General features: G+C 38.5%; 5 protein-coding genes across 6 annotated transcripts; 2 read left to right on the plus strand and 3 right to left on the minus strand.

Annotated features, from left to right (window-relative positions):
• Positions 1 to 3294: 3294 nt before the first annotated feature.
• Positions 3295 to 7686, plus strand: LOC116213755 (ubiquitin carboxyl-terminal hydrolase 25). Its single transcript, XM_031548807.1, has 9 exons — positions 3295 to 3740; positions 3939 to 4413; positions 4511 to 4586; positions 4684 to 4776; positions 5111 to 5197; positions 5289 to 6106; positions 6381 to 6512; positions 6943 to 7090; positions 7253 to 7686. Exons 1-8 carry the CDS (start codon positions 3536 to 3538, stop codon positions 7049 to 7051), a joined length of 1995 nt encoding a protein of 664 aa, XP_031404667.1. The 5' UTR covers positions 3295 to 3535; the 3' UTR covers positions 7052 to 7090; positions 7253 to 7686.
• Positions 7687 to 7956: 270 nt separating this feature from the next.
• Positions 7957 to 9647, plus strand: LOC116213758 (probable glutathione S-transferase parA). Its single transcript, XM_031548811.1, has 2 exons — positions 7957 to 8868; positions 9000 to 9647. The coding sequence occupies exons 1-2, from the start codon at positions 8554 to 8556 to the stop codon at positions 9351 to 9353; spliced, it is 669 nt and encodes a 222-aa protein (XP_031404671.1). The 5' UTR covers positions 7957 to 8553; the 3' UTR covers positions 9354 to 9647.
• Positions 9648 to 11526: 1879 nt separating this feature from the next.
• Positions 11527 to 13921, minus strand: LOC116213757 (probable glutathione S-transferase). Its single transcript, XM_031548810.1, has 3 exons — positions 13604 to 13921; positions 12262 to 13461; positions 11527 to 12147 (listed from the first exon to the last, which is right to left on the minus strand). The coding sequence occupies exons 2-3, from the start codon at positions 12586 to 12588 to the stop codon at positions 11803 to 11805; spliced, it is 672 nt and encodes a 223-aa protein (XP_031404670.1). The 5' UTR covers positions 12589 to 13461; positions 13604 to 13921; the 3' UTR covers positions 11527 to 11802.
• On the minus strand, positions 12991 to 13924 carry LOC116214604 (probable glutathione S-transferase parA). Its single transcript, XM_031549982.1, has 2 exons — positions 13505 to 13924; positions 12991 to 13416 (listed from the first exon to the last, which is right to left on the minus strand). The coding sequence occupies exons 1-2, from the start codon at positions 13922 to 13924 to the stop codon at positions 12991 to 12993; spliced, it is 846 nt and encodes a 281-aa protein (XP_031405842.1).
• A 361-nt stretch (positions 13925 to 14285) lies between these two features.
• LOC116213756 (probable glutathione S-transferase) lies at positions 14286 to 25582 on the minus strand. Of its 2 annotated transcripts, XM_031548808.1 has the most exons (4): positions 25081 to 25582; positions 16722 to 17052; positions 15105 to 16162; positions 14286 to 14638 (listed from the first exon to the last, which is right to left on the minus strand). In XM_031548808.1, the coding sequence occupies exons 1-3, from the start codon at positions 25191 to 25193 to the stop codon at positions 15821 to 15823; spliced, it is 786 nt and encodes a 261-aa protein (XP_031404668.1). In that variant the 5' UTR covers positions 25194 to 25582; the 3' UTR covers positions 14286 to 14638; positions 15105 to 15820. The 2 variants fall into 2 exon arrangements, with proteins under 2 accessions (XP_031404668.1, XP_031404669.1); XM_031548809.1 differs by lacking the exon at positions 14286 to 14638 and having other exon boundaries at positions 15348 to 16162; positions 25076 to 25582.
• Between the last annotated feature and the right edge of the window lie 13 nt (positions 25583 to 25595).

A 25595-nucleotide genomic window follows, 5' to 3' on the forward strand; every position in this document is an offset into this window, starting at 1 on the left:
CCCTCCCAAGTTCCTGCATTATATGTATTTACTATGATATTTAATTTCAAATTCAGAAGAATAATCTGCCATAACATTAGACTAAGTATAAATAATGCAATAATAGTTTTGCAACCAATTGTAATATTCAGTATGAGATTATGCAATTGTCATTTATATAAATCAATTATAACTTAATTATATATATATATATAATAATAATAATCTACATATTAGGTTATAACTCATGAATCCATCAACCTTTCTATTCTCCCATGTAAAGTATATACAGTCTCAAATTAACATGTTGGCAAACTCTTTCAATTCTCTTACGCTGGATTAATTTGAAAAGTATTTATTGATCTCAAGTGAAGTATTGAAGCATTTATTGACTTCAAGTAAAGTTTACATATGTATTAGTCTACTTTGCATGCATTGCGCATGTTGGTTTTTAGGATAAATTTCACTGGTCGTCAAAAAAGTTTTACAAATGTTTCAATATGGTGCAATTTTTTTTTTACTACTTGATGGTACAAAAATGTTTCAAAGTTATTTCAGAATAGTACAAACTGTCATCTCGCTATTGACGTCGTTAAACCGACGCTGATGGTGCAAAATCGATTTTTGTGGGACGTTACATGATGGTGTAAAATGTTTTAAAGTTGTAATTTAATAGTACAAAATGTTTTACGTAAGTTACATGAAGGTACAAAATTTACAGATCTTGTAAAGGACGGCTTAACGGCGTCAATGGCGAGATGATGGTTTGTACTATACTGAAACAACTTTGAAACATTTTGTACCATCAAGTAGCAAAAAAATTTTTTTTTACCATATTAAAATATTTGTAAAATTTTTTGGATCACCGGTGCAATTTACCAATTTTTTTTATTAATATAGCATTTTACTTTCTCATTTATAATGTTAATGTATAAAATTAGTTTTATATAATAATGATTCATTTAATATTCTTAATCAATACAAAATGAAAACACCATTCTAATAAAATTGAAAGTTCGATATAGTTTTACTTCATAAACTTCATTATTTTATATTATATGTTATCTTAGTAAAATTTAAAATTTTTATAACGCTAATGGTTTATTGTCTACTTTTGATTAAAATGATATTGCACTTGTATTTCATTATGTTTGAATTGAAATTTGATATTCTTTATTTTTCTATATTTTTCAATTGCATTAAATAGTGATATTTTTTCTTGAAAGTCAATTTTATTATATATAAATAGATTGTATATAATTTATAATAATAAATTTAAATTATTAATTGCATTTATTAAAGACATTTAATAATAATAATAATAATAGAAAGATAGACCGGAAGTTTGTAGCCGTGCCCTGGGTGCAATTTCTTGTCTAGTCTAGTATCAATGATAATGATAGGAAAGGACAGAAACTTAGAGCAGGCCGAGCCCACCTTTCTTCGACAATAAAAATCCACATGGACTGGTTTTCGCACCCTCAACCCAGCCAGCAGTAGGCCCGCCCAACTCTCTCTCTCTCTGTTTTTTTTTTCTTCTCTCTCTTCTTCAGTCATTTCAAATTATTTCTTCTCTCGGTCTCAATTTAGAGTTTACACGAGAGCTACATGCAACGCGCATAATAAAAACGTGATATAAATCTACATCCGTTGACAGTAAATCTTCTTGCACGTCATTTTATACGGTTCTTATAAGTTGGTCTTTTAAAAATTTAAAAAGGAAAAATGTGACGAAAAACTGGAAAAAAGAATTTCTTTTTTGTTGAAAAAAATAAAAATAACTTTGTTTATGAGAAAGACTCACAGAGAGGAGTTGGGGGATGGGAATCACCGGGGGAAAAAGAAAGGAAATTGGAGAGAGGGAGTGGCCACGTGTAAGGAGGAGAGAGGTCTGTAGAGAAGAGAGAGAAAGGTAGTTATCTCTCAATTTACAACTTTGGCCATGGCATTATCACATAACTAAAAATAAAAATAATAGGAGATATTTAGGGATATAAGGTTATGTTTGTTTGAATGTAAAATTAAGTGCTAAATTTAAGTGCATAAAATTTAAGTGCCTAATGAATTAAGTAAATTTTATTTGGTGGGATTAATTCTGAAAACTTTATTGTTGCGTTTGGTTTGTAAGTAATATTTTAAAATTATATTTTAATTTTGAAAAATAGTTTTATAAATAGTTATATATGGGGCGCACATTTTGACTTTGTATGAGTTATTTTGTTTTGTTGTGGAAAAAAAAAGCGGTATAAACGGGACTCACCCTTTAACTTTGTATGAATCATTTTATTTTATTGTGGGCAGAATTAAGTTAAAGTGTGATTTTAAAATCACACTAACAAACCAAACAAAGCATATATCATTGAGATCTTAATTTCAAAAAGGTCACAAAATTTTTCTTCTTTCAATTTTTACCCCAATATTTTTATTTATCTTTTTGAAAATTAAAAAAAAACTTACAAATCACAAAGAAATGGGAGAAAGGCAGTGGTGGCTCCCGATCCTGACTGCCACAGCCCTAATTGAGATTGCCGGCAATGTTAGAGGGCGCCGGCGACCTCATCTAAGCGACGATGGTCGAGATTAGGGCCACCACCGCCCCTAATCTTCCTCTCTCTCTTCGAAGATCAAAAGGAGAATGAGTCAAAATTGGATTCGGTAGGGGCTTCGTCGCTGGCCTCCACCAATACAGAAAAAGGTCATCGGGATCGGAGACCCACCCCGCTGCAGTCACTCCCCAAAAATCCCAAAATTGGGTGGATTGAATTGCAAAGAATGTAAAAGTTAAGGGGTTTTTCTGTAGATATCGTATAAATAGTCCTAAATGAGCAAGCCTGAGAAAAAAATTAGGTTTATATCTACTTAATCATTAAGCATTCATTTCAATGAATCATTAAGTTAAGTCAATTTTTTTTTTATGTTATCAAATAAGCTTAACTAAATGAAAAGGTTTTTGATTATTTAGTCGGAAAAATATGTGAATATGAAATAAGGATTAAGTGGAAGAGAATTGACTGAGTGGTAGAGTCGTGAAAACACTTGTTTCTTTCCTATTTTGGACCTTAACTCCACGGAGCGATTCGTACGACTTAATTTGAGTTATCGAACACAATCTAAGTTAATTTCGCCAGATAGCTGCCAAAAAGGAATATCAAGTTGTTACTTTATATAGCAGTATAGCTATTTATTTTCTTTTTACATAATAATTTAATAATAATTCTAGAAGAGAAAAAGGAAATAAAATAATAAAAATAAAAATAAAAAATAATCAAAGGAAATAAAAATAGAAATTGCCAACTGACAAATTAAAAGACACCTGCAGTTCCCCGGTTCGAAGAAAAATCGTTCCTGCCCTTTCTTTCTACCTTCCCTTTGGAAGGCGAGCGACGGAGAACGGAGAGGGAGAGGAGTAGGGGCAGAGAGAGAGAGAGAGAGAGAGAGAGAGAGAGATGCGATCGTGGCTTCGGCCGGAGACCAGCGGGAGCCGTCTTCAGGAACGGAGAAGGCCGTGCAATGCGCGCTCTAGTGGAGGTGAGAGACAAGAAGCAGCAGGTCGTTGATGGCCTTGCAGCAACCGCCGCCTCCGCAGCAGCAGTTGCAGATGAGCTGGCAGCCGAGTCTTCTGAGTCAGAAGCGCAAGACCGGCCCTCCTCTCGGCCTCAGGAACCTCGGCAACTCCTGCTACCTCAACAGCGTCCTCCAGTGCCTCACCTACACCCCTCCCCTCGCCAATTTTTGCCTTCGAAGCCTCCACTCCTCTTTCTGTATGTTCTCTTCCCTTCCCTATGTTTCATCTGCATTCCTATCTCTACCTTTTCTTTTCCTACTGCCGGCTCTTCAGCTCTCTCACATGCCTGATTTTTCCTTTTATCAATCAATCAATTCGTATTTAATTCGTGTTCTCCCCTGCTGCTTCCTTGCCCTAATTTTTTAGCAATGCTCCCTCTACTCCAATTGTGCAGGCGATTCAAGCACAGACGCAGAGAGGAAGCGCGACTGCCCATTCTGCATACTAGAGAAACGAATAGCGCGGTCTCTGAAAGCGGATCTCGCACAGGACGCCCCCGCCAAGATCCTCAGTTGTCTGCGCTTGTTTGCAGAGCACTTCCGCAGTGGCCGCCAGGAGGATGCCCACGAGTTCCTCCGTTACGTAATCGATGCCTGTCATAACACCTGCCTCCGCCTCAAGAAGTTGCGGCATAAAGGGAGCTCGGACGCTCCAATCGGCATTGGTGGTAATACCATTGTTAAGGAGATTTTTGGTGGCTCTCTTCAAAGCCAAGTTAAGTGTTTGTCATGTGGAGCAGAGTCGAATAAGGTTGATGAGATAATGGATATTAGTCTAGATGTTTTGTACAGTAGCTCGCTTAAGGAGGCATTGCACAAGTTTTTTCAGCCTGAGGTTTTAGACGGCAACAATAAGTATAAATGTGAGAAGTAAGTGATAATTATCTCCTTTTGTTTTTAGCAAGTACTTTGCCGCATACCATACCGCGTATTATATTCTAAGTCAGATACGTTTTTACTCATGTAGTTGCAAGAAACTGGTAGTGGCGAGAAAGCAGATGTCGGTCTTTCAAGCTCCGAATGTCCTTGTAATACAACTTAAGGTAACTCACTATTAGTTTCTGATACTTTACCATTAAACTGTATCTTGTAATGGGTTGTAGTGGCTGAGTTCTGTTTCCATTCTTTCTACTTGGGTAGAGGTTCGAGGGTATATATGGTGGGAAGATCGATAAGGTCATTTCATTTGATGACGTTCTCGTGCTTTCTAGCTTCATGTGCAAAGCAAGCCAGGTTTGTCTATTCTGGTTCACCTTCCCATATGAATTTACATAGATTGTTTCTTACTATTATTAGATATCTATATCTTATTGAGTGATGTCACTCAAGGTGAATAAATCTAATGATAATTGCATTTAGGTAAATCTTATTTTCATTACTATATATGATGAAAATTTGTCTTAGGTTCCATTATCAAAATGCGTATGAAATTCCTTTTCTAGTTATAATTATCTAACTCCGTCTTCAATCTCTTTCTATCCTATTCAACCTTTTTTTAGAATCTCTTTTTGCTGGGCATGCTGTAATGACCTCACAACTAATCATCTCTTATGTGGTCGCAATGCAGGATCCATCACCAGAGTATAATCTATTTGGCACTATCGTACATGCTGGCTGCACGCCAGATTCTGGACATTATTATGCTTATATCAAGGTTTTCCAGACTTGTCCTTGTACTTTTATTTACATATCTCTGTCACTTTCCTAGGTTGCTGATAGCACTCCATTTTTTCTTTTCTCTGTAGGATGCAATGGGTCGGTGGTATTGTTGTAATGACGCCTACATCTCCCTAGCAACCCTGGAGGAGGTATTGTCAGAAAAGGTCTATATGCTTTTCTTCTCTCGAACCAAACAAAGGCCAACATCTTCTATTGCATGTTCACCTTCGAAGGGAGTAAAATCTCAAGATTGTACTTCTAATCTCCCATCAAAACCATCCTATGTGAAACCATTAGCTGAGGTTTCCTCTTGGAGGAATGTCTCCGCGACAGCTAAGGTTGATAAAGTGCTATCTGGTCCTCGGATGAAGTTTAACATTGCTGGAAATGCTGGTTCCAAAAGAGTGCCTGCTCTTACCAATGGAAAAGTGGACCCTCGTAAGAATCATTTGGTAGAACAAAATGGGGAATTGGACACTGTTCAGGTCAACAAGAGCGACAAATACAGGTCAATTTTTTCAAATGGGAATGGTCATGGCAAAGAGAATAAAGTTGGTTTTGCTGACAGTATGAAAAACCAAACTGTTGGCTCACCGGGTTATGTTGAAAATGGTAGAATCAGTGCCTCTGATGAGGAGAAAGGTGAACCATTTGCATCTGAGAATGGAAATGGCAATGTCAGGAATGTAGGTCTTGATTCAGTAAAATCAGTTTTATGTGAAAGTAATGGTGCAACTAGCATAAAAGCAAAAATTAGAGGAGCTGATCAGCATAAGCTGCAAAATGGAAGTGTTCCTTGTCAGCCTGATGTCTCAGGGTCAAAAAGAAAATTGCAGGATGGCTGTTGCATTTTGCTGGCTCAGGACATTCAATCCCGGGCAAAAGTTGAAGAGCTAAAAGAACTGTAAGTATAACTAGATGAAACTTCTATTTACTGGTCGCTGACTGCGTGGTGTATGTTGTAAAACCTTCCAGTGCCATGCTTGATGACAATGGCAGAACTTTGTGGTTGTGCCAGGAAGGAAAATTCCCCATTCGTATCTAACTCAAATAATGTTTTGTTTTATCTCCTTTCTGAAGCTTCAATGAATTGTTTGGGTTCTTCTGATTTCTGGGTCTGTATATGCTGTTGTGGACATTGTTCATCAACTTCTTCTAATTCACTGTTATATGCCTAGGCTCAAGAACGATGCATCTTCAGTATTGAGATCCTGCGGCTGGTTAGAGGAAGTATATAGTTTCATGCGCTTGAAGAAGAGATCATATGCATCTGAAGTAGATAACACTTTAGTGCCTGCAGACTATTTAAAGTGAGTTCTCTCTTGCTCTTTCTCTTTCGCCTTCTCTCTTCATAGGTGGTTATGCTAGTTATGTTATACAAATTTTCAGATGGTTTTCACTTAATGGTAGTTAGGAGGTGTCATGCTGCTTTTTTCTTTCATTAGAACCCACTACAGAGAGATGTTGACGGTCAGTTTATCCATATGCTGTTTTTGGAAACTGTTTTCATCCTTTTGCTTGCTAGAATTAGGTTCACTTAAATGAATAGAAAAGAACTCAAAATGATATGTAAATGTGAACTCAAAATGGCTCTTCTTTTTCACTTGTCCATTGCCACCTTCCGATTTGACTGTTAACGGCTTACTTCATATTTTGCTTTTGTTGAATTTCTTACTCTACTTTGACCTGCGCTTATCAGACCTTCATTTGTCGGTTCTCCCTGTATTATTAATGATGCAGGAAGAAGTTGATTGCAGATGCCAGACCAATATTCAGCACGCAAATTCCCCAGTCTCTTAAAGAGGGGCTTATTGGACACCTTAGGTCTTTTTCTAAAGAAAGAGGATGATATATATGGCCATGATCAAATCGTCATGGAATCAAGAAGGTGCTTCTAGTTTAACCAATCTTATGTGGAGATTTCCATGATCTCTCTTTTTTTCTTTTTTCATTTTTTCTTATTTCAAATCAAGTTCCCTCTCCCAGCCTCTATTACACGGAGTTTGGGTCCCAGTTATTAAAATCATCTTTATGTTGGGAAACTGTGCAGTGGCCTTACAATTTTTCTGTCAGTGGGGCTTGCTATATGATCCGCCTAATTATCGACATGCAAGTCAATGGTAGTACTTTCTTGAGGACTTGGTTCATTCTCTAGGTGAATCGGTGGTGTTTGTATCTGAAGCACGAGACTCTGGAGGAAGTGAGGCTTATGTGGGATAGTATGTTGGTGACCTCAGTGTACTAGTAGTTAAGAGATGGATGGATGAGTTGACATTTTGGCAAACAAATTTTGGATATTCATGATTTCGCGGCTGCGTTGGGGGAGAGATGGAAGATTGGGAATTGATTCATTTCTGTAACAATAGCCCTTTTTTGACCGAAATGATAGGATATGTAGTCGACATCTTCCAAATGATGAAACAGTTTTTCCTCTAAGGGAATGGACGTGTAATACATTGCTGCAGAGTGTTTTGAACGTTCGTATTGCAGTGTGTCATCCTTCTCTCTTTACATTGCCGATGGGTCCATCTCTTTGAGTATGTGTATGTATGTAATTTCTTTTCGACATGGAGATGATAGCCTTCTTATCCGAATGAAGGTTAAAGGCTTGCATGCAGGGAAGCAAAGTAGAAATTAGAAGAGGTTTGGTCTTTTGGCTTCCTTATCTTCTTGTGGATTGATTGATTGATTGATTGATGCTAGAAGATTTCTGTTACTCCCTCTAGAAGCAAACCAACTGTTGTCTTGTCATCTTTTGCTTGCTTTCACAAATCAGTTGACCTTTTTGTCCTTTCCAATTACATGGATATACTATCTACGATCATTGATTGTAAGATGCTTGAATATCCATCCATCCATCCATCCATCCTTAATAATATAGCTGGATGTTGACAGACTTGAGAGCAGAATCGGGGAGATGATAGAGAATGAATTGAAACACATGCATGCATGCCTGCCTAAGCTAAGCCATGACTTAATGATCCTGTCATCATCCGATGGCGGACGACATTCATTTCGTTTTCCACCCTGTGATTGCATGCGGACTAGTAAGGGAAGCCGAAGCCCCTAGAAATGAAATTTCGTGCTTCTCTTTGCTTCTTCTTCGTTTCTTTTTTTTTTTTCTTTTTTGATCTTCCTCTCTGCTGTGAGACAGCGGAAGCTTCTCCAAACCTCCTTCCCTTCCAAACGGCAGCCAGTAGCTGCTTTCTCACTCGGACACTTAGCATTATTAATTCTCTTTTCCATTCCCCCGTATAAATCATCCTCACAATCTTACTTTGCTCTAACCTTCCACCTTATTCTTGTTTCTCATATATATAAAAAGCTGATCGAGTAATACAGGAGGAAGAAATGGCAGAAGAAGTGCTTCTGTTAGATTTCTGGCCAAGCCCTTTTGGGATGAGGGTGAGGATTGCCCTTAGGGAGAAGGGGTTGGAGTACGAGTCCTGGGAAGAGGACCTCAGCAACAAGAGCCCCCTCCTCCTCAAGATGAACCCTGTTCACAAGCAGATCCCTGTCCTCATCCACAAGGGCAGGCCCGTCTGCGAGTCCCTCGTCATTCTTCAGTATATCGACGAGGTGTGGCCCCACGTGTCCCCTCTCCTGCCCACTGACCCTTATCAGCGTGCCAACGCCCGGTTCTGGGCTGACTACGTTGACAAGAAGGTAGCGTCGGGTGCATATGGCCCTCTGCTGTCTGTTTTCTTCATCTTTTATTTATTAGTCTTCTCTGCTAAATTGTTATAAGATTACTCCTTTACTTTATTCTGTTCATGGGATGGGGCTGCACGATGCAGATATATTCGACTGGGCGGTTAGTGTGGGGAGCCACAGGAGACACCCAGGAAGCGGCAAAGAAAGAGCTGATAAACTGCTTCGAGACGCTGGAGGGCGAGCTCGGGGACAAGGCTTACTTCGGGGGCGACAAGTTTGGGCTGGTGGACATGTCGCTCATCCCGTTCTACAGCTGGTTCTATGCCTTGGAGACGAGCGCCAACTTCAGCATGGTGGAGGAGTGCCCGAAGCTCGTGGCCTGGGCTAAGAGGTGTATGCAGAGAGAGAGTGTGTCCAAGTCTCTCCCCGACCAGTACAAAGTCTATGACTTCCTGTTGGAGCTCAGGAAGAAACTCCAGAATCAGCCCCACCACTGAAGAAGTGCAAGAATATAAATATATATATATATATGTATGTATGTATATTCCATGTGCAACCACCTCTTAGTCTTAGCTTAAAAATCGTGCATTATGAAAATATTCCTCTGAGAGAGAGTACGTAGTATTCCAAAATAATCTCACGTAGTCCAGTGATTTACATGTTTTTTGTTTTTTTTTTTGGTTAAGTGAACCTGCTGTATTCTCGAGTCAAGAGTTCATTATGAGTTATTTCTTGTTTCGTGGCCGCATGATGTTCATTATACAGTTGGAATTGCTAGCTTCTGCTTGAAATCCATTTCTGTATGCTCTCTCTCTCTCTCTCTCTCTGTCTCTTTCTGTTCTTACTATGTACTGCGATGAAATTACAATAATTTCATGTTTCTTAGACTGAGAAAGGCTTCAACTGCCAAACATTACAGCACGCTTCGAATGAACATGGAAGACAAAAATGGAAAATAGAGATGAATGTGCAACCTGCAGGTGGAAAATACATCACTGAAAAAAAAAAAAGTTGTTTTGGCCTGCAGGTTCAATTTATTTAATTAAGCCGCATGCAATTACCATGGCCTGCATAACATGCCATGGTATCAATTTATTTTTCTCAATCTCTCACATGACAAAGCTGATCAGAAAGGCACGGACCCCCAGAGGCATTGATCAGGGGCTAGTTAACTGTGTGCCACTATTCGCCTTTGGCCTGAGGCGAAGAAGCTGACTCCGAGCTTTTGTAGATTCCGATATCTCTTTCTTCTTCAAAAAAAAATCGTCGCGAGAACTTCCACCAGTGGCCGCTTGGCCATGGCGATGACTGGTGGGGGAGCGACTTCCGTGATGAACCTTGCAGCAGCCTGCAGCTTAGCCATTTGCTTCGCCAGGATAGTGGAAGTGGAGATTCAAGGTGGGTTCAGTTCAGAATGGACGTAAGTGAGCTTTGAACACCCAAATGAGAAAGGGAAGAAACCGAAGGTCGAGGAGAGCATGAAAGTCCCCAGAGCCAGAGACACAGAAATGAGGGGGTGGAGGAAATTGAAGTAATTAGCCTTTGGAGTGCTGATGGCAACTTTTGATTGAGTCTTAACCAAGGCTGAATTTATAGTGCTAATTAAAGTGGGATGGGCTATATGCACCATGGGATTGGGCAGGACCACGGAGATTCACGTGACCAGTGCTAAGCATGTGAACTCGGTGACCCTCCTCGTTCGTTTGTTCTCTTCTGGTATCTCTCAGCAGCAATGCATGTCATGTGCTGATTCTGAGGACTGGACTTGATGCTGGTAGACTCCAAAGTCTGGGAAATGTCCATTTTCCTACTTTTCCGTGAGATTGCGGGACCATCGACTTTTTGCATTCAGTTACTGGAATGCGACTTCTCATAGCTCCTCGGTATGCAAAAGAGGCATGGAAATTCCTACGAGGGAAAGGACAGAACCGAACCGCCCATCCATACGGAAGCAACTAAAATTGGGCTACCCCTGCCAATCAGAGCATTCAATGCACGGGAAAACGACCACTTCTGCTCCCCCACAAAAAAAAAAAACAAAAAACAAAACAAAATCTGCAGCTGAACAGAATTTTCTCACACTTATAGCATCATTGACTGGTAAATGATCTCCGCAATGTGCAATTGAATGGAACTCTACTGTATCATCATCCGCAGATCAGAGCCATAAGGAGATTTCTTTGGGGCCTTCACGGGTAGTTGAAGCAAAAAGCAAATCAAAAGCATATCCTTGAGAGTGAGAGGGGAGTCTAACCCGCAGCAACAAGCCGCAGTGACTATTTATGAGGTGGGAACTTGGGACCTTTCTGACAAGCTGTGGAAAAACCGTCTATACGTTGTGTACTAACAGTGCATGACTTTCCATTGAAAAGCTTCTTCATTGCCCTTTCTTTTTCTTTTTTTCTGGTTTCATTTGATAGAAAAGTGGTTGGAGCAAGTGATTGGTTATCAGTTTGTCCGTCTACGACATTTGAACAACCGAGTATTGTAGTTCTGGAAGCCAATCGAGAAACCAACTACCAGCTAGGGGCAGGACAGATCTGCTATGTCCATAACGAGATCTAATCCATTCATCTGCCTTCACGGCTTCAAATTTCATTGTTACCTCCGCAAGGGCATTCAAGACATGACAAACCCTATCCAGTCTTTCCTTCAACTAGGAGACGTAACTTCCAACACAAAATGGAACTGCAATAAGCCCACACTCCTTGAGTGCAACTAGAATATCACGAAACACCAAACATTGAGAAGGCACTACAAGCCCATCAATTCGCACATTACCCAGAGAAAGATAAACTAAGACACTCCAAAATGAATTCAACTATTATTGGCCATTGGATGTTATGGGATCCATATGGAACCCGAACCCCACAATAATCAATGGTGTCGACTTATGGAAGTTGAATACATAAGATCTATGGTTAAAACACTGTTGAGGCCGTGCATCTACTCGAGGCCAAACTTTTTCCTCATCTCAACCACAAAACCAAGTAGTTTTTGAGGGTCGACGAGGGACTTGGACACACTCTCCTTCTGCAAACACCTCTTAGCCCATGGGACCAGCTTGGGGCACTCCATTTCGATTGTGAAGTTCCCAAAAGTCTCATAGGAATGAAACCAGCTGTTGTATGGGATCATGGCCATGTCCACAAACCCGAAGCTGTCTCCCCCAAAGAAGGGCTTGTTCCCTAGAACACCTTCCATCACTTTGAGAGCTTGCACGAGTTGCTTCCTTGCTGCCTCCTGCTCTTCTCCTTTCGTCCCCCACACCTTCCTTGCAGGATCATAGAACTGCAAACATCTCAACAAAAAACAAAATCCTGCTGCAACATAGTTGAAGAAAGGCTAGGTACTAGGATCGGTTAATATCAGCATGTCAAGACTCGACTCGAGAGAAGTCATTACTGCCTTGTCGATGAAATCAACCCAGAACCGGGCCTGAGCTCTCTCATAAGGATCGGAAGGCAGCAGCACCGGAGACTTATCCTTCCAAGACTCGTCGATGTACTCTACAATGACGCGGGACTCGGAGATGGGCTTCCCGTTGTGTATGAGAACTGGGATCCTCTTGTGAATTGGGTTTGTCTCCAGAAGGAGGGCACTCTTCTTCCACAAGTGCAACTCCTCTTCTCTGTACTCGTAATCGATCTCCTTCTCTGCAAGTGCTATTCTGCACCTCATCCCATACATACTGGGCCAGAAGTCTAAAAGGATCAAAGTTTCTTCAGCCATTTGGTGGTGAAAGAAGAAGAATTGGTTGGTGCCACGGTAGTGTACACAGGGGAGGCCAGGATTTATAAAAATTGCAGCAAAGGAATTGAATTGGATGTCAGCTTAGGGGCGGAATCTTCCATGCAACTTTGTTGTTTGTTAATTTGTTAATGGAAAAGTTCGAATAATTCTTTTTTTTTTCTTCTGACAGCTTGATATATATATATATATATTTATTTATTTATCTACGCCATAAGTGAACAGTATCGAGCTCATAAGGAAATGAGGTGTAGATAGGAGCAAAGTCTGATTATTTATTACATTACACAGGGATTAACCGTGCCGGCCTTTTAACTACCTGGATACCCCGACAACGGATTTATTTGTTGTATTAAAGAATATTCTTATCCTGAGGACTCGAGCTCAAGCAGGTGATTCAGACACCCAGGCTTCTGCTCCCACAAGACGACCAAAGAAAATGTCACCCAACATGTGCTCAGAATCACAGCGGGATGCAAGCCTAGAAAAAAATTTTGCTATAGCAACAACAGGGGTAATTTCATCTACTCTTTCCTTGAGCTTCATGGCGTTCTCATAGACCTCGTCCGGGTCAGGAAGGCACTGGGACGCACTCGCCTTCCGTAAGCACTGTTTAGCCCATCCGATGAGCTTGGGGCAGTGTGCTTGGATACAGAAGTCCGCGCACCTCTCATACGTATGGAACCAGGCATAGTGGGGGAGGAGGACTATGTCGACGAGGCCCAGGCTTTCTCCCCCAAAGTAAGGCTTGTCCCCTAACTCCACTTCCAATTCCTTCAGAGTCGATACGAGCTCCTTCTTGGCAGCCTCCTGCTATTTCCCCCTTCCGCTCCACACTTTCGCATCCTCTGAAAACTGCAACAACGAGGGACATGAGATCAGTTGTTAAGCACAGTACTGTATCACATGCTAACCCCCACAGCCAAGCCACAAGAGAAGGAGCGGAAAACAACGAGATGGCCACCAGCTGTCTATTAATCACTAGGATGAGATTCACCTCCTTGTCAATGAAGTCAAACCAATACCGCGCTTGAGCTCTCTTGTAAGGATCTAAAGGCAGGAAGGCGGAGCGGCTCTTCCAGGCCTCGTCAATATACTCCACCACAGTACGAAACTCATAGATCTCTTTGCCGTTGTGAATGAGAACCGGGAGGCTCTTGCAACTCTCTTTTACCTCTTCAAGAGTGGCCATGCTGCTACGAAACTTATGCACCTCTTCCAACTCATACCCAATCTTCTTCTCTGCAAGTGGTATCCTGCAGGTCAGCCCGTGTGGACTTGCTAATAAGTGAATTATGTTCACCCTTTCTGCAGCCATTGCTCTCTCTTATTCCTTTCGTCGTGAAAGGGGACCAAGACGAAGCATTAAGTGCTCAGAGAATAGAAATAGCAAGAGGTGGAGTCGGAATCCTCTTTCCATACTTACAGAGACAGAGAGAAGCAAAGGGTCAGAAGTTCCACTAGTGTGATTTCTCTTTATATTCATCATGACTGGTAACTTTTGCCTGCTCTGTGTTGTTTTGCATACGCGTGGATCGAAAATATTACAAATTTAAATGACCTTGTTTAGAATTGTTGAGAGTCAAACAAAGGAAATGTCCCACGCCAAAAACAACTATGTCAGCCTTGGATATATAAGTGGCAAGGGTTCCAGCATCTAATAGCTTTTAAGTTGGATATGACCCAATCGTTTATAGGTTCAATAATGAATAGAAATTTAAGAAGAAATAATGATACAGACAAAACAGGCGAGGAGTTCTAAACTATATCAGTCTTGTCTCTCTCTTTGCTGAAGCAGCACAGACCTATTAGAGAAGTTCATCCTGATTGCCAACCAGCAGCATCTATTGTCTGTCTCAATGCAACATAGATAAAGAAACACCAGATTTTGTTACAGGGGATGGAAATGAAGCAAGAGAAACCTGTCAAAATATATAGCTGCAATCCATCACAACAAAAGAACGCAGCTCCTCTCCGAGATCCACAGTCCAGTCTGAGATCTTGAACAGCAGCATAACTCGCCTTGCCTAGCCTGCCCACATTTAATCTCGAGCAAATTCAATGAGCCAGATTTGATTGCGATGATTTTTATTTCTGCAGAAAATAATTCTGTCAAAAATGTACAATGTTTTAGTTCCACTTTCTGAGATTGCCATCGACTGCCATGTTCTATTTGTTTGTGCAGTTGACCTGACTTATCTCGAGGGCAATTAAGATGGTTTCTTTTGCCCACTTTTTGGCGTCTTTTGATTAAAGTTTATATTAATGATCTTCGTTTTTATTCTACACGGTCAAGAGGCTCCAGCAATACTGTCTTCTGGAGTAATTCGGAAGTTAAAAACAGATAAGATTGCTGCTTATATTTTCTACATTTAGACAGCTTTAAATTAATGATACAGAGTGATCAGAAGAAGAAACGCTAGAGCTGAACATTATGACGTGATTATAGTGCCAGAATGGGATGGGCAATAACTGATGATTATATGCAGACTACTTACAGTGGAGGTGTGCCCATAGCTCGTGGCGTGGGCTGAGAGGTGTATACAGAGGGAGAATATGTCCAAGTCCATCATCAACCAGCACAAGATCTATAAACTTCCATCTTGGAGCAGGAGAATGAAATCCACGAACAGCCTCATTTCTTTCCTTGAAAATCATTCTGAAAATTCCTCTGAGAGTTTCAAAATAAGCTCTTGGATTCCATGATTTCCATGTTTCCAAATCATCTCATGAATATTCGGTGATTCCAAATAGACTCTTACTATTTCTTAAGAGAACTTAAATGGCTACTCAAATGCCAATCAACGTTCGGTGCAGAAGAAGGACCACATCACATGCATCATGCACGTTCAACAAAAACCAGCAGCTTAAATATACAGCAACTTTCAAGAAAATTTGACCTGAAAACCAAAAGATCTCTCTCTCTTCTTTTTTTTTTTTTTAATAACGAGGATTTCCAGGCTTCGCCCACTAATCTCCATGGTCCATGTGAACAATTCCCATGAGGCAGGTCAATCTGGCCACACAGCTCATGCATGAAGCCTTGGTGAAACTATTGAAGAAGAAAAATATCTGCTAAGCAATATCAGTAGCTTCTCAGCAATATTACTCCCCATAAACCATCCAGGACGCAGAGCAACGTCTGCTCTAATAGCACAAAGAAAACCAAGCTAAACTACATCATCACAAACACACAGCAGCCAGTTTGCCTCGACTATTTGCCTGCCTTCTTCTTGAGCTCCAAAAGAAGCATATATATCTTCTCTGGGTCGGGGAGGGACTCAGACACACTCTCCTTCTCCATGCACCTCTTAGCCCATGAGATGAGCTTCGGGCACTCTGCTTCAATGCTGAAGTTGGCACATATCTCGTACGAATAAAACCAGCTGTAATATGGGATTAGGGCAATGTCTGTGAATCCAAACGAATCGCCCCCAAAGAAAGGCTTGTCTCCGAGCACCCCTTCCAGCACTTTCAGACGTTCAATGTATTCCTTCTTAGCTTCTCCCTGATCTTCTCCAGTGGTGCTCCAGACGTTCCTTCCCCCCTCATAGATCTGCCATTGATCAAGGGAAAGAATTTATCATCGCCGGTAAGTCACCGACTTTAAGTTTCATCTTCCATGAATCCAATTTGAGATAAAGACCTTTCCAATCTTATAATTTGCAGGCTTCTAAGTTCTCGCAAAGTCATACGTGATATCTATTGACCATAACATTGGAACCGTACAGCATGACTACTTGCAGCTGTGCTACAGACAACCGTGTCTTACAAACACCAAGAGAAACACTACTCTTCCTACAAGTAACTGAAATTGATGAAGGATCACAGTAGGAAACCGGACTACCATCATTAGGAGCATAATTTTCCCAGTTCAATACAACCACAATACTGCACAAATGTAAATACTGTATGGAAATGGTGTCTAGTTGAGGCAATACACAGAGAATTAGGAATCTAGAGAAGCATAGGACATCAGTTCAAGATGAAAAGGGTTAGAACAAAGGATTAAGTTAATCTATGCGTTTGTCCCTGTCTATATCTACTAAATCATCACCCTATAAACCGAACAGTAGGCCAGGATAAGGATTAAAAAATATACAAGTTATACATACCTTCTTATCGACATAATCAGCCCAGAATCGAGCCTGAGCTCTCTCATAGGGATCGGAAGGCAACAGTGGAGCCTTACCCTTCCACGTCTCGTCGATGTACTCCACTATGATCAGAGACTCGCAGATGGGTTTCCCATTGTGGATCAAAACTGGGATTTTCTTGTAAATCGGGTTCATCTCCAGGAGCAAGGGGCTCTTGCTCCACAAGTCCTGCTCTTGGTACTCGAACTTGATGTCCTTCTCCCTGAGCGCAATCCTGCACCTCATCCCGAACATGCTAGGCCAGTAGTCCAGTAGGGTCAATGTCTCTGCCATTGGTGGGAGCTCCTGACTGAGAAAAATGAAGGGGGAAAAGACAGAGGAGGAGTGAAAGACAGCGAGGAGTAGATAGAAGAAGAAGATTGTCTTGCAAACAGAGAAGACAAAAAGATGGCTAATTCCGTGCCATCAAAGTTGAGCGTTTATAGCCACACACTGAAGCAAGAAATTAAGTAACGTATGCGCTGAGGCATTACGTAACATATATCTTCCATCTATCTATTCGTCAAACCAAAATGTAGGAACAGATAGATAGGGGTCGTTTGGATTCAAAGTTAAAGTTACTTTGATTTTGATTTTGATTTTGATTGTGAAAAAGGACAAATGAGATGTGATTATAAATTTGATTATTTTTAAATTAAAAAATGTGTATTTTTATTGTGTAGTGTGTCGAGTTAAAGTTAAAGTTAAAATCAATTGTTTTTGAATTCAAACAGGGACATTTTTCTTCTTCTTTTTTTTCCTTCACTCATGTCAATTATAAGGCGGAAAATGTCATTGCATTGGTCATGCTTTGTTAGCCTACAAACAACGCTTGTATTTATCCATGCATGCTACAGCTAGCAATAATGCATGCATTGACCGACTCTGACTGGTATTCTTGAAGTTATGTACGTTACGTACCCTAAAACCCAATATTTGCCCCTATTCATGAAACCCGTGCATTGCATGGTATAATTCCACCAATTTGAAAAAAAAATTATAATTAAAAATTTTAAAAAAATTCTTGAAAAATGAAAAATGAAACAAAAATAATAAAATAAACAATCTCGAATTTTTTAAAATAAAAAATAATATTTCATCACATAAATATTAACATCAAAATAAGTATATATTATTACATATTCAAACATAATATAGATATATTAATATATGGGCTATGTGGACAACTTTTAGTATAAATAATAAGAAAAAGTATATATGAATTATATAGTTTTGTAGATATCTATTTTTTAAAAATAAATTAGATTAGATAATATTATATATATATATGTGTGTGTGTGTGTGTGTGTGTGGAAGTTTCTGATTTTTTGAATTTTTTATTTTCCGAATTATTTTTAATAAAAAATATTTTTTAAAGATATCTCATTATAGATATATTCACTCGGCTGTGAATAGTAACCCGTAGTTTGCCGGGTCTTCTTCTGTAATAGTTTTCGGGTTATAGTTAGGAATGTTGTTGATGCTCTCTCCCGAAGCCGGTGGATTAAAACGGGATGCTAACATGTATTTTTTTTAAATTACAAATCAAGATCTAGAAAAAGACTGAGATTTTTATGAAAACTTAGGTTATTTTTGTAAAGAAAATAGAAGATGATCAAATGATGTGCAAATTTGGTGGGTCCCATAAAGTCCACGTAGGCAAATAAACGAAAATCTTAACGGAATAGTAACGGAAGCCAAATTTGAGACGATCAAAACATGTGATTTTTTCTAGTTACAAAGTAAAATTTAGGATAAAACTGAGACGTTTTACAAAATTTGGATTTCTTTTTGTAATTTGCGCTATCTATAAAAACATATAATTCATATATACTTTTTTCTTACTATATACTAAAGGTTGTACATGTAACCATATATTAATATATTTATATTATGTATGAATATATACTAATATATACTTATTTTGATGTTGATATTTATGTGATGAAATATTACTTTTTATTTTAAAAAATTCAAGATTATTAAATAATATCTATCTATATATAATAAAATGTTCTCATTTATTCAAATGCATTCTTGTTATATAGATATAGATATAGATATGGATATAGATTATAAAAATTAAAGAAATCAAGAAACCGGATTTTATGACGAAATATCGTTAAAAATATATTTTTAAAAAATAATTCCGAAAATTTAAATTTGAGAAATTTAGACAATTCCATTTAGAAATCGAGATCTGACCATGCTCACAGAATCTAAATAAAATATAATCTAATTAATTTTCTGGAAAGAAAATATAATTTATAAAATACCTATATAATATTATCTAATATATAATTTCAGAAGATATTGTTGCTAATTTCATACCTAAAGATAATTTAAAATTTTAAAAATTCAAAAAACTGAGAAAATTTCATTTAGAAACGGAGTATTCTAAGATCGTCTGGCCAACCTACCTCGTATCTTACTTTCATATATACTAGTCGTAGAGCCCATTTGTTACACGAGATATTTCCGCCAACCTATATATATATATAATAAAACATTAAAAAGAAAAACTCATTCGAGAATCATAAGTGAAATAAAAGAATAAAATAAACAACCAACATTCACATTTAATGGTAGACGAGCTTACTTTTTAAGAGCTTGTGAATAGGGATCGCAATACCTTTTGAGAGTTGAAACTCACATTAGTAAAACAATTAAAGAAAAATCAAAAATGAAAATTTACGATACAAATGTGAGACAAAATTATAGTATAAATTTAATCAACTCACTTGCATTTAGGGATAAACATACGTTTCGAGAGCTCACATCTAGTTATACACATATTCTTTGAGACCTGAATAGGCCCATGTTTATGTGTATGATAATCCCTATTTATAACTATCGTATAAAATCAAGGAAAAATATTATCTGATTTATTTTCTTTTTTTGGGTGAAAAAATTTGATTTATTTTGAAAATAAAATATAATTTATATATATCTATAAAATATTATCTAATCCATTTTTAAAAATAGATATCTGTAAAAACATATAATTCTTATATACATTTTCTTACTATATACTAAAGGTTGTATATGTAACCATAAATTAATATATTTATATTTTGTATGAATATATAGGAATGAATACTTATTATGATGTTAATATTATGTATGAATATAGACTAATGAATACTTATTTGGATATTAATAATTATGTGATGTAATATTAATTTTTATTTTAAAAATTTAAGATTATTAAATAATATGGTAAATTACACTGGTGGTCCAAAAAGTTTTAATAATGTATCTGGTTAGTCCAAAAAGTTTTTTTTGCTACTTGATGTTACAAAATGTTTCAAAATTGTGACATGATAGTACAAACCGTTATCTTACCATTGACGCCATCAAGCGAAGCTGACTTGGCCGAAATGTGGCCGATACGTGGCTCTGATATGTTTTTAGGAGTTGGTGGAACGTTACATGATGGTTCAAACTCTTTTGAAGTTGTCACTTAATGGTCTAAAATGTTTTACAGATGTAACATAATGGTACAAAATGTTTCTTTAATTAACTTAAAGGTCCACCCATGTCAATGCCGAGATGACGGCGTCAATGGCGAGATAACGGTTTGTACTATCATGTTACACTTTTGAAACATTTTGTACCATCAAGTAGCAAAAAAAACTTTTTGGACCAACTTGATACATTATTAAAACTTTTTGGACCACCAGTGTAATTTACCCTAAATAATATCCATACATATTATAAATCCTCTCATTTCTTTCAATTACATCATGTTGTATAAATTAAAAAAAAATTAAAAAATAAGAAATCGGATTGTATGATGAGAAATTTTTGAAAATATATTTTATTAAAAATAATTCCTAAATAAAAATAAATAAACAAGAACCCAAAAATTCCTTTCAGAAAATATATACTAATATTACTTATTAGATTTCATTAAGAAACTAAGCGTTTTGAGGCCATATATTAATATATTTATTTTATGTATGAATATATATATATATAGATATATACTTATATTTTATGCTAATATTTAAGTGATGAAATATCAATTTTTAAATAATTTATCTATTCATATAATAAAATCTTCTCATTTCTTTCAATTACATCATGTTGTATAAATTATAAAAATTAAAGAAATCAAGAAATCGAATTTTAAGATGACATATATTTAAAAAATATTTTTTTTTATTAAAAATAAAGGTCACCATAGTATCCAAAAGATTTTATGTTATTTTCGATCTTTTTAAATGGAAACCGCAAATAATTTCAGAAGATTTTGTTGCTAATTTCATAATAAAAGATAATTTAAAATATTAAAAATTCAAAATATCGAGAAATTTCCATTCAGAAAGGGAACGTTTTGAGACTATCCAGCCGGGTCCACCTCATATCTGGCTTTCATATATATATATATATATATATAGATAGATAGATAGATAGAAATAGATATATAGAGATATGGAGAAAAATGAGCTAATTGGCTGATTCTGCTAGCCGAAGCAACCAATGCCAGGGTGGTCAGGCCCAACAGTAGCATACGACGAATACATCTGTGAAAGTATAATTTATAAGTTTGTTTGATTAATTTTTTTCATTTCTGTCCGTCCTTTCATTTTCTCTTTTTTTTTTTCTTTTTCCTAATGGAGAAATGGTTTAATTTCTTTCTTAAAAATCACCCTTATTAGTGCTGCTGTAACCCTGGGCATAAGATCTATTTGATGTTCTAGAGCTAGCCCATGCATCTCAGGATCAAAAACTGTGTTCTATGCATATATGGATCGGAGTTACACGTTGCATCCATTTAACAAGAAGTAGGAAAACGGATTTCCCCTAAAAATGACATTTACAAGGCTGAGTCAAAAGGCGATATCGAACGCACATTTTTGGGCAATTCAAGATGAGTACTTTCTGACCAGATAATAATAGTATTGCAGAGAAGAAGCGCGCCGTGTGAAGACCCGCTCAATGAGATAGATACACGAGCCAGAAATTTTGTTTAGTCTACTTACTCGGGCAACTTCAATTGCTTCTCTCAGTCTCACCAAACTTTAGTTCAGTTCTGTTCTTTTCTTCCGCAACACAATACAGATGCACTAGCTAGCATTTGCCTGTAATAGCGAAAAACTCGTAGGAACAGAAAGAAGAGATCAAAGCAAGCATCCATCCCAAGGATTCAAACAGAGGGACAGGACAAGAGGGAGCTTACAAACAATACAAGACTATCCTATAATATCCTAAGACCACAGCACACTGCAGAACACTGAACCGAAGGAAGAAGGTACGGTACAGAATTCAGGTAGCTAAAGCTATTTCCTCCAAAGCTTTTTGTTTGTTTGTGCCTTTGGCTCAACTGATCTACTCGATTCCAAACTTTTCCTTGAGCTGCAGCACAAATTCGCAAACTTTTTCTGGGTCAGCAAGAGAACTGGCCACGGACTCCTTCTCCATGCATCTGTTAACCCAAGAGATAAGCTTTGGGCACTCTGCTTCGATGCTGAAGTTGCCGCAGGTCTCGTACGCATGGAACCAGGTGTAGTAAGGGACAAGGGCTATGTCTACAAAGCCCAAGGAGTCGCCCCCTAAGAAGGGATTGTTCGCCAGTACCCCTTCCAGCACTTTCAGACTCTGTATGAGTTCCGTCTTGGCTGTTTCTTGTGCTTCTCCTCCTCTTGATGAGAACAAGATTTTTGTTGGAGCTACACCAGTTGAAGTGCATCAAAGCTGCTGCTAGTCTTGCTGTGTCTTTTTGTTTTTCTTATCAGTCATGTAGTTATCTGTCTTCTTAGGTCGTTGTTTTTAAGGAATCGGTTAGCATATTTTTAGGAGTTGGTTTTCGCACATTAAGTGCAGTTCTAGTCCTGTTCTGTTCAGGTTTTCTACCAGTGTCTATCGGTGTTGGTAACTGAAGTTTTTCTAATTAATGAAGAAGTAGACAATTTCTCTTCTCTCTCAAAAATCTGCATTCTCTCATTCTCTCTAAATTGAGTTCTACTGGTCTACTGTGAGGATTGAATTAAGAGATTTAACAGTGGTATCAGAGCACCCTTGATCTTAAGGAACCTGTGTGGGTGAGAGACTTGTGAGGTTGATCGAGTGTTTTGACTACATCCATAGAAGTTCAAGGCAAGATGGAAGCAGGTTCGAGTGGATTCTCTGCCATGGCACCACCTGTGTTCGATGGGGAGAATTATCAAGCATGGGCTATGAAGATGACAACTTTTATGGAAGGTTACGATTTGTGGGAAGCAGTGGAAGAAGACTACGAGGTGGCTCCCATTCCTAACAATCCAACCATGGCTCAGATCAAGCTGCACAAGGAGAAGAAGACCAGGAAGGCAAAGGCAAAATCGTGCCTTTATGTTGCTGTGTCACCCACCATCTTCACCAAAATCATGAGGCTTGAGTCAGCAAAAGCTATCTGGGATTACTTGAAGGAAGAATATGAAGGAGATGAGAAGATTCGAGGTATGAAAGTGTTAAATTTGTTAAGAGAATTTGAAAGGCTTCAGATGGAAGAGAGGGAGACTATGAAGGAGTTTGCTGATAGGTTTGTGGAGATTGCTAACAAGATTAGAGTGTTAGGAATTGATATCAAGGATGATAGGCTGGTACAAAAGATTCTGGTTTCTGTACCAGAAAGGTTCGAGGCAACTATTGCTTCATCGGAGAACGGTAAGGAACTTTCAGACATCAAACTTGCTAAAGTACTTAGTGCTTTGTAGGCTCAAGAGCAGAGAAGTATTATGAGAAGAAAATGAATTGTTGAACAAGGAATGGTTGAAGGAGCTTTACAAGCCAAAATGCAGCAAAGTTCTGGTGGAAAAGGAAAGAAGTTGAAAGAATATGGTAGTGCTTCTGAGATTGTTGCAGTAGAAAGATTGAACAGCAACAAAGGGGGAAATCATCCTCCTTGTCAGCATTGTGGAAAGAGAAATCATCCACACTATAAGTGTTGGAGGAAGCCTGACATGAGATGCAGGAAGTGTCAAAAGTTGGGGCATGCTGAGATCATTTGCAAGGAGAAGGAGACTCGGCAGCAAGGTGAGGCACAAACGGCAGTTGAAGAAGAGGTAGAACAACTGTTTATTGCGTCTTGTTTTAGCTCACATGTTTTAGATGGTTGTTAGCTTGTTGTTAGCTTGTTGATAGTAGCTGTACTAACCACATGACAAGTGATGAGAGGCTTTTAGGGAGCTTGATAGATCAGTAACAATAAGAGTAAGAATTGGGAATGAAGAGTACTTGAAAGTGAAGGGTAAAGGAACTGTCCAAATAGAGAGTTGTGATGATACAAAACTGATATATGAGATTTTGTATGTTCCTAAGATTGCCCAAAGTTTGTTGAGGGTTGGTCAGCTTGTAGAGAAAGGATACAAGGTGATGTTTGAGGAGAAAAAGTGTTTCATTTCTGATTCAAAGGGTCAGAAGTTACTTGAGATTCCAATGAAGAATAAGTTTTTTTTTCTTTGGATCCATTGCAGATGAAGTCTAAGGTGGATGATGATCAATCTGTTAAAGGGAGAAGTTTCCGTGCAGTCAAATGTCAGAGTTGTAAAGTTGCTGTTTTAGAATCTGCAGGATGTGAAGAAGCCAAAGTCAATCTAAGAATGATAGATAGAATGAAGGAGAACTTGACCATTATAAAGCCCAAGACAAAACTCGTTCTTGATGGCTTTGTGAACAAACAGGAGGAGAAGGTCTATGGACTGAAGGAGACTCCTAGAGCATGCAATGGTGTTCAGATTGTGGAAGAAGAAAGCACTGATGTGTTCGTGAACAATCAAGCAAAGTGGATAAATGAAGCTGGAGCATTGCAGAACAGATGACCGGTTTGCAGATATCTTCACCAAGTCCTTTCAGATTGGAATGTTTGAGCTGTTAAGGGAGATGATTGAAGTGTGCAGTAGCAACTAATCCAAGGAGGAGTGTTGGAGCTACACCAGTTGAAGTGCATCAAAGCTGCTGCTAGTCTTGCTGTGTCGTTTTGTTTTTTTATCAGTCATGTAGTTATTTGTCTTCTTAGGTTGCTGTTTTTAAGGATCTAGTTAGCATATTTTTAGGAGTTGGTTTTTTGCACATTAAGTGCAGTTGTGGTCCCGTTTTATTCAGGTTTTCTACTGGTGTCTATTAGTGTCGATAACTGAAGTTTTTCCAATTAATGAAGAAGTAGACAGTTTCTCTTCTCTCTCAAAAATATGCGTTCTTTCATTCTCTCTAAATTGAGTTCTGCTGGATTGAGTTTACAATTAAGCTTGCTCCCATCCTCTATCCATCCTCACTGATGATGATCCTATGTATGTAATGTTAAGCTAAGCTCAGCTAAGCTAGCTGAATATAAATAAATAAATAAATACCTTACTTTCTTGTCGATGTAATCAGCCCAGAATCGGGCCTAGGCTCTGTCGTAGTGATTGGAAGGGAGCAGGTGGTCGGGAGCCTTGTTGTCATCCTCCTCCTCCTCCTCCTCATCATTATTATTATTCCAAGTCTCGTCGATGTTCTGGTGGATGACAAGGGACTCGGAGTTGGGTTTTCCGTTGTGGATGAGGACGGGGATTTTTTTGTGAATGGGGTTCATCTAGAGGAGCAGGGGGCTCTTGTTCCTCAGGTCCTCCTCCTTGTATGCGAACTCGATCCCCATCTCTCGGAGCGCGATCTTGCACCTCATCCCAAACATGCTGGGCCAGAAGTCCAACAGGGTCACTTCTTCCTCCCTCGCCGCCATTGATAATTTAATTAATTAATTGATCCCAGCCCCAGCCGAGGTTAAGTAAGAGAGAGATTAGAGTCAGTCAGACGGGGGGCGGGTGATGAGGGGAGAGTGTATTGTAAAGAAGGAAGGGAAAGGCAGGGAAGGAGGGATTCGGGAAGGCA

This window comes from Punica granatum, chromosome 7 (assembly GCF_007655135.1).
Source record: "Punica granatum isolate Tunisia-2019 chromosome 7, ASM765513v2, whole genome shotgun sequence".
Taxonomy (NCBI): domain Eukaryota; kingdom Viridiplantae; phylum Streptophyta; class Magnoliopsida; order Myrtales; family Lythraceae; genus Punica; species Punica granatum.

What these genes read in the sequence shown, in the direction of transcription:
- LOC116213756 (XM_031548808.1), bottom strand. Translation starts at nt 25,193, where the DNA reads ATGATGAGGAGGAGGAGGAGGAGGATGACAACAAGGCTCCCGACCACC. An exon ending in CTGATTACATCGACAAGAAA is followed by an intron (nt 17,053 to 25,080) that starts GTAAGGTATTTA and finishes CATTTTTCTCAG; the next exon opens with TCAGGAGCTCCCACCAATGG. An exon ending in CTGATTATGTCGATAAGAAG is followed by an intron (nt 16,163 to 16,721) that starts GTATGTATAACT and finishes GATCAATGGCAG; the next exon opens with ATCTATGAGGGGGGAAGGAA.
- LOC116214604 (XM_031549982.1), bottom strand. Translation starts at nt 13,924, where the DNA reads ATGGCTGCAGAAAGGGTGAACATAATTCACTTATTAGCAAGTCCACAC. An exon ending in GGGGGTTAGCATGTGATACA is followed by an intron (nt 13,417 to 13,504) that starts GTACTGTGCTTA and finishes GGGAAATAGCAG; the next exon opens with GAGGCTGCCAAGAAGGAGCT.
- LOC116213758 (XM_031548811.1), top strand. Translation starts at nt 8,554, where the DNA reads ATGGCAGAAGAAGTGCTTCTGTTAGATTTCTGGCCAAGCCCTTTTGGG. An exon ending in CTGACTACGTTGACAAGAAG is followed by an intron (nt 8,869 to 8,999) that starts GTAGCGTCGGGT and finishes TGCACGATGCAG; the next exon opens with ATATATTCGACTGGGCGGTT.
- LOC116213757 (XM_031548810.1), bottom strand. Translation starts at nt 12,588, where the DNA reads ATGGCTGAAGAAACTTTGATCCTTTTAGACTTCTGGCCCAGTATGTAT. An exon ending in TTGATTTCATCGACAAGGCA is followed by an intron (nt 12,148 to 12,261) that starts GTAATGACTTCT and finishes AGATGTTTGCAG; the next exon opens with TTCTATGATCCTGCAAGGAA.
- LOC116213755 (XM_031548807.1), top strand. Translation starts at nt 3,536, where the DNA reads ATGGCCTTGCAGCAACCGCCGCCTCCGCAGCAGCAGTTGCAGATGAGC. An exon ending in TCATGTGCAAAGCAAGCCAG is followed by an intron (nt 4,777 to 5,110) that starts GTTTGTCTATTC and finishes GTCGCAATGCAG; the next exon opens with GATCCATCACCAGAGTATAA. An exon ending in GTTGAAGAGCTAAAAGAACT is followed by an intron (nt 6,107 to 6,380) that starts GTAAGTATAACT and finishes TTATATGCCTAG; the next exon opens with GCTCAAGAACGATGCATCTT.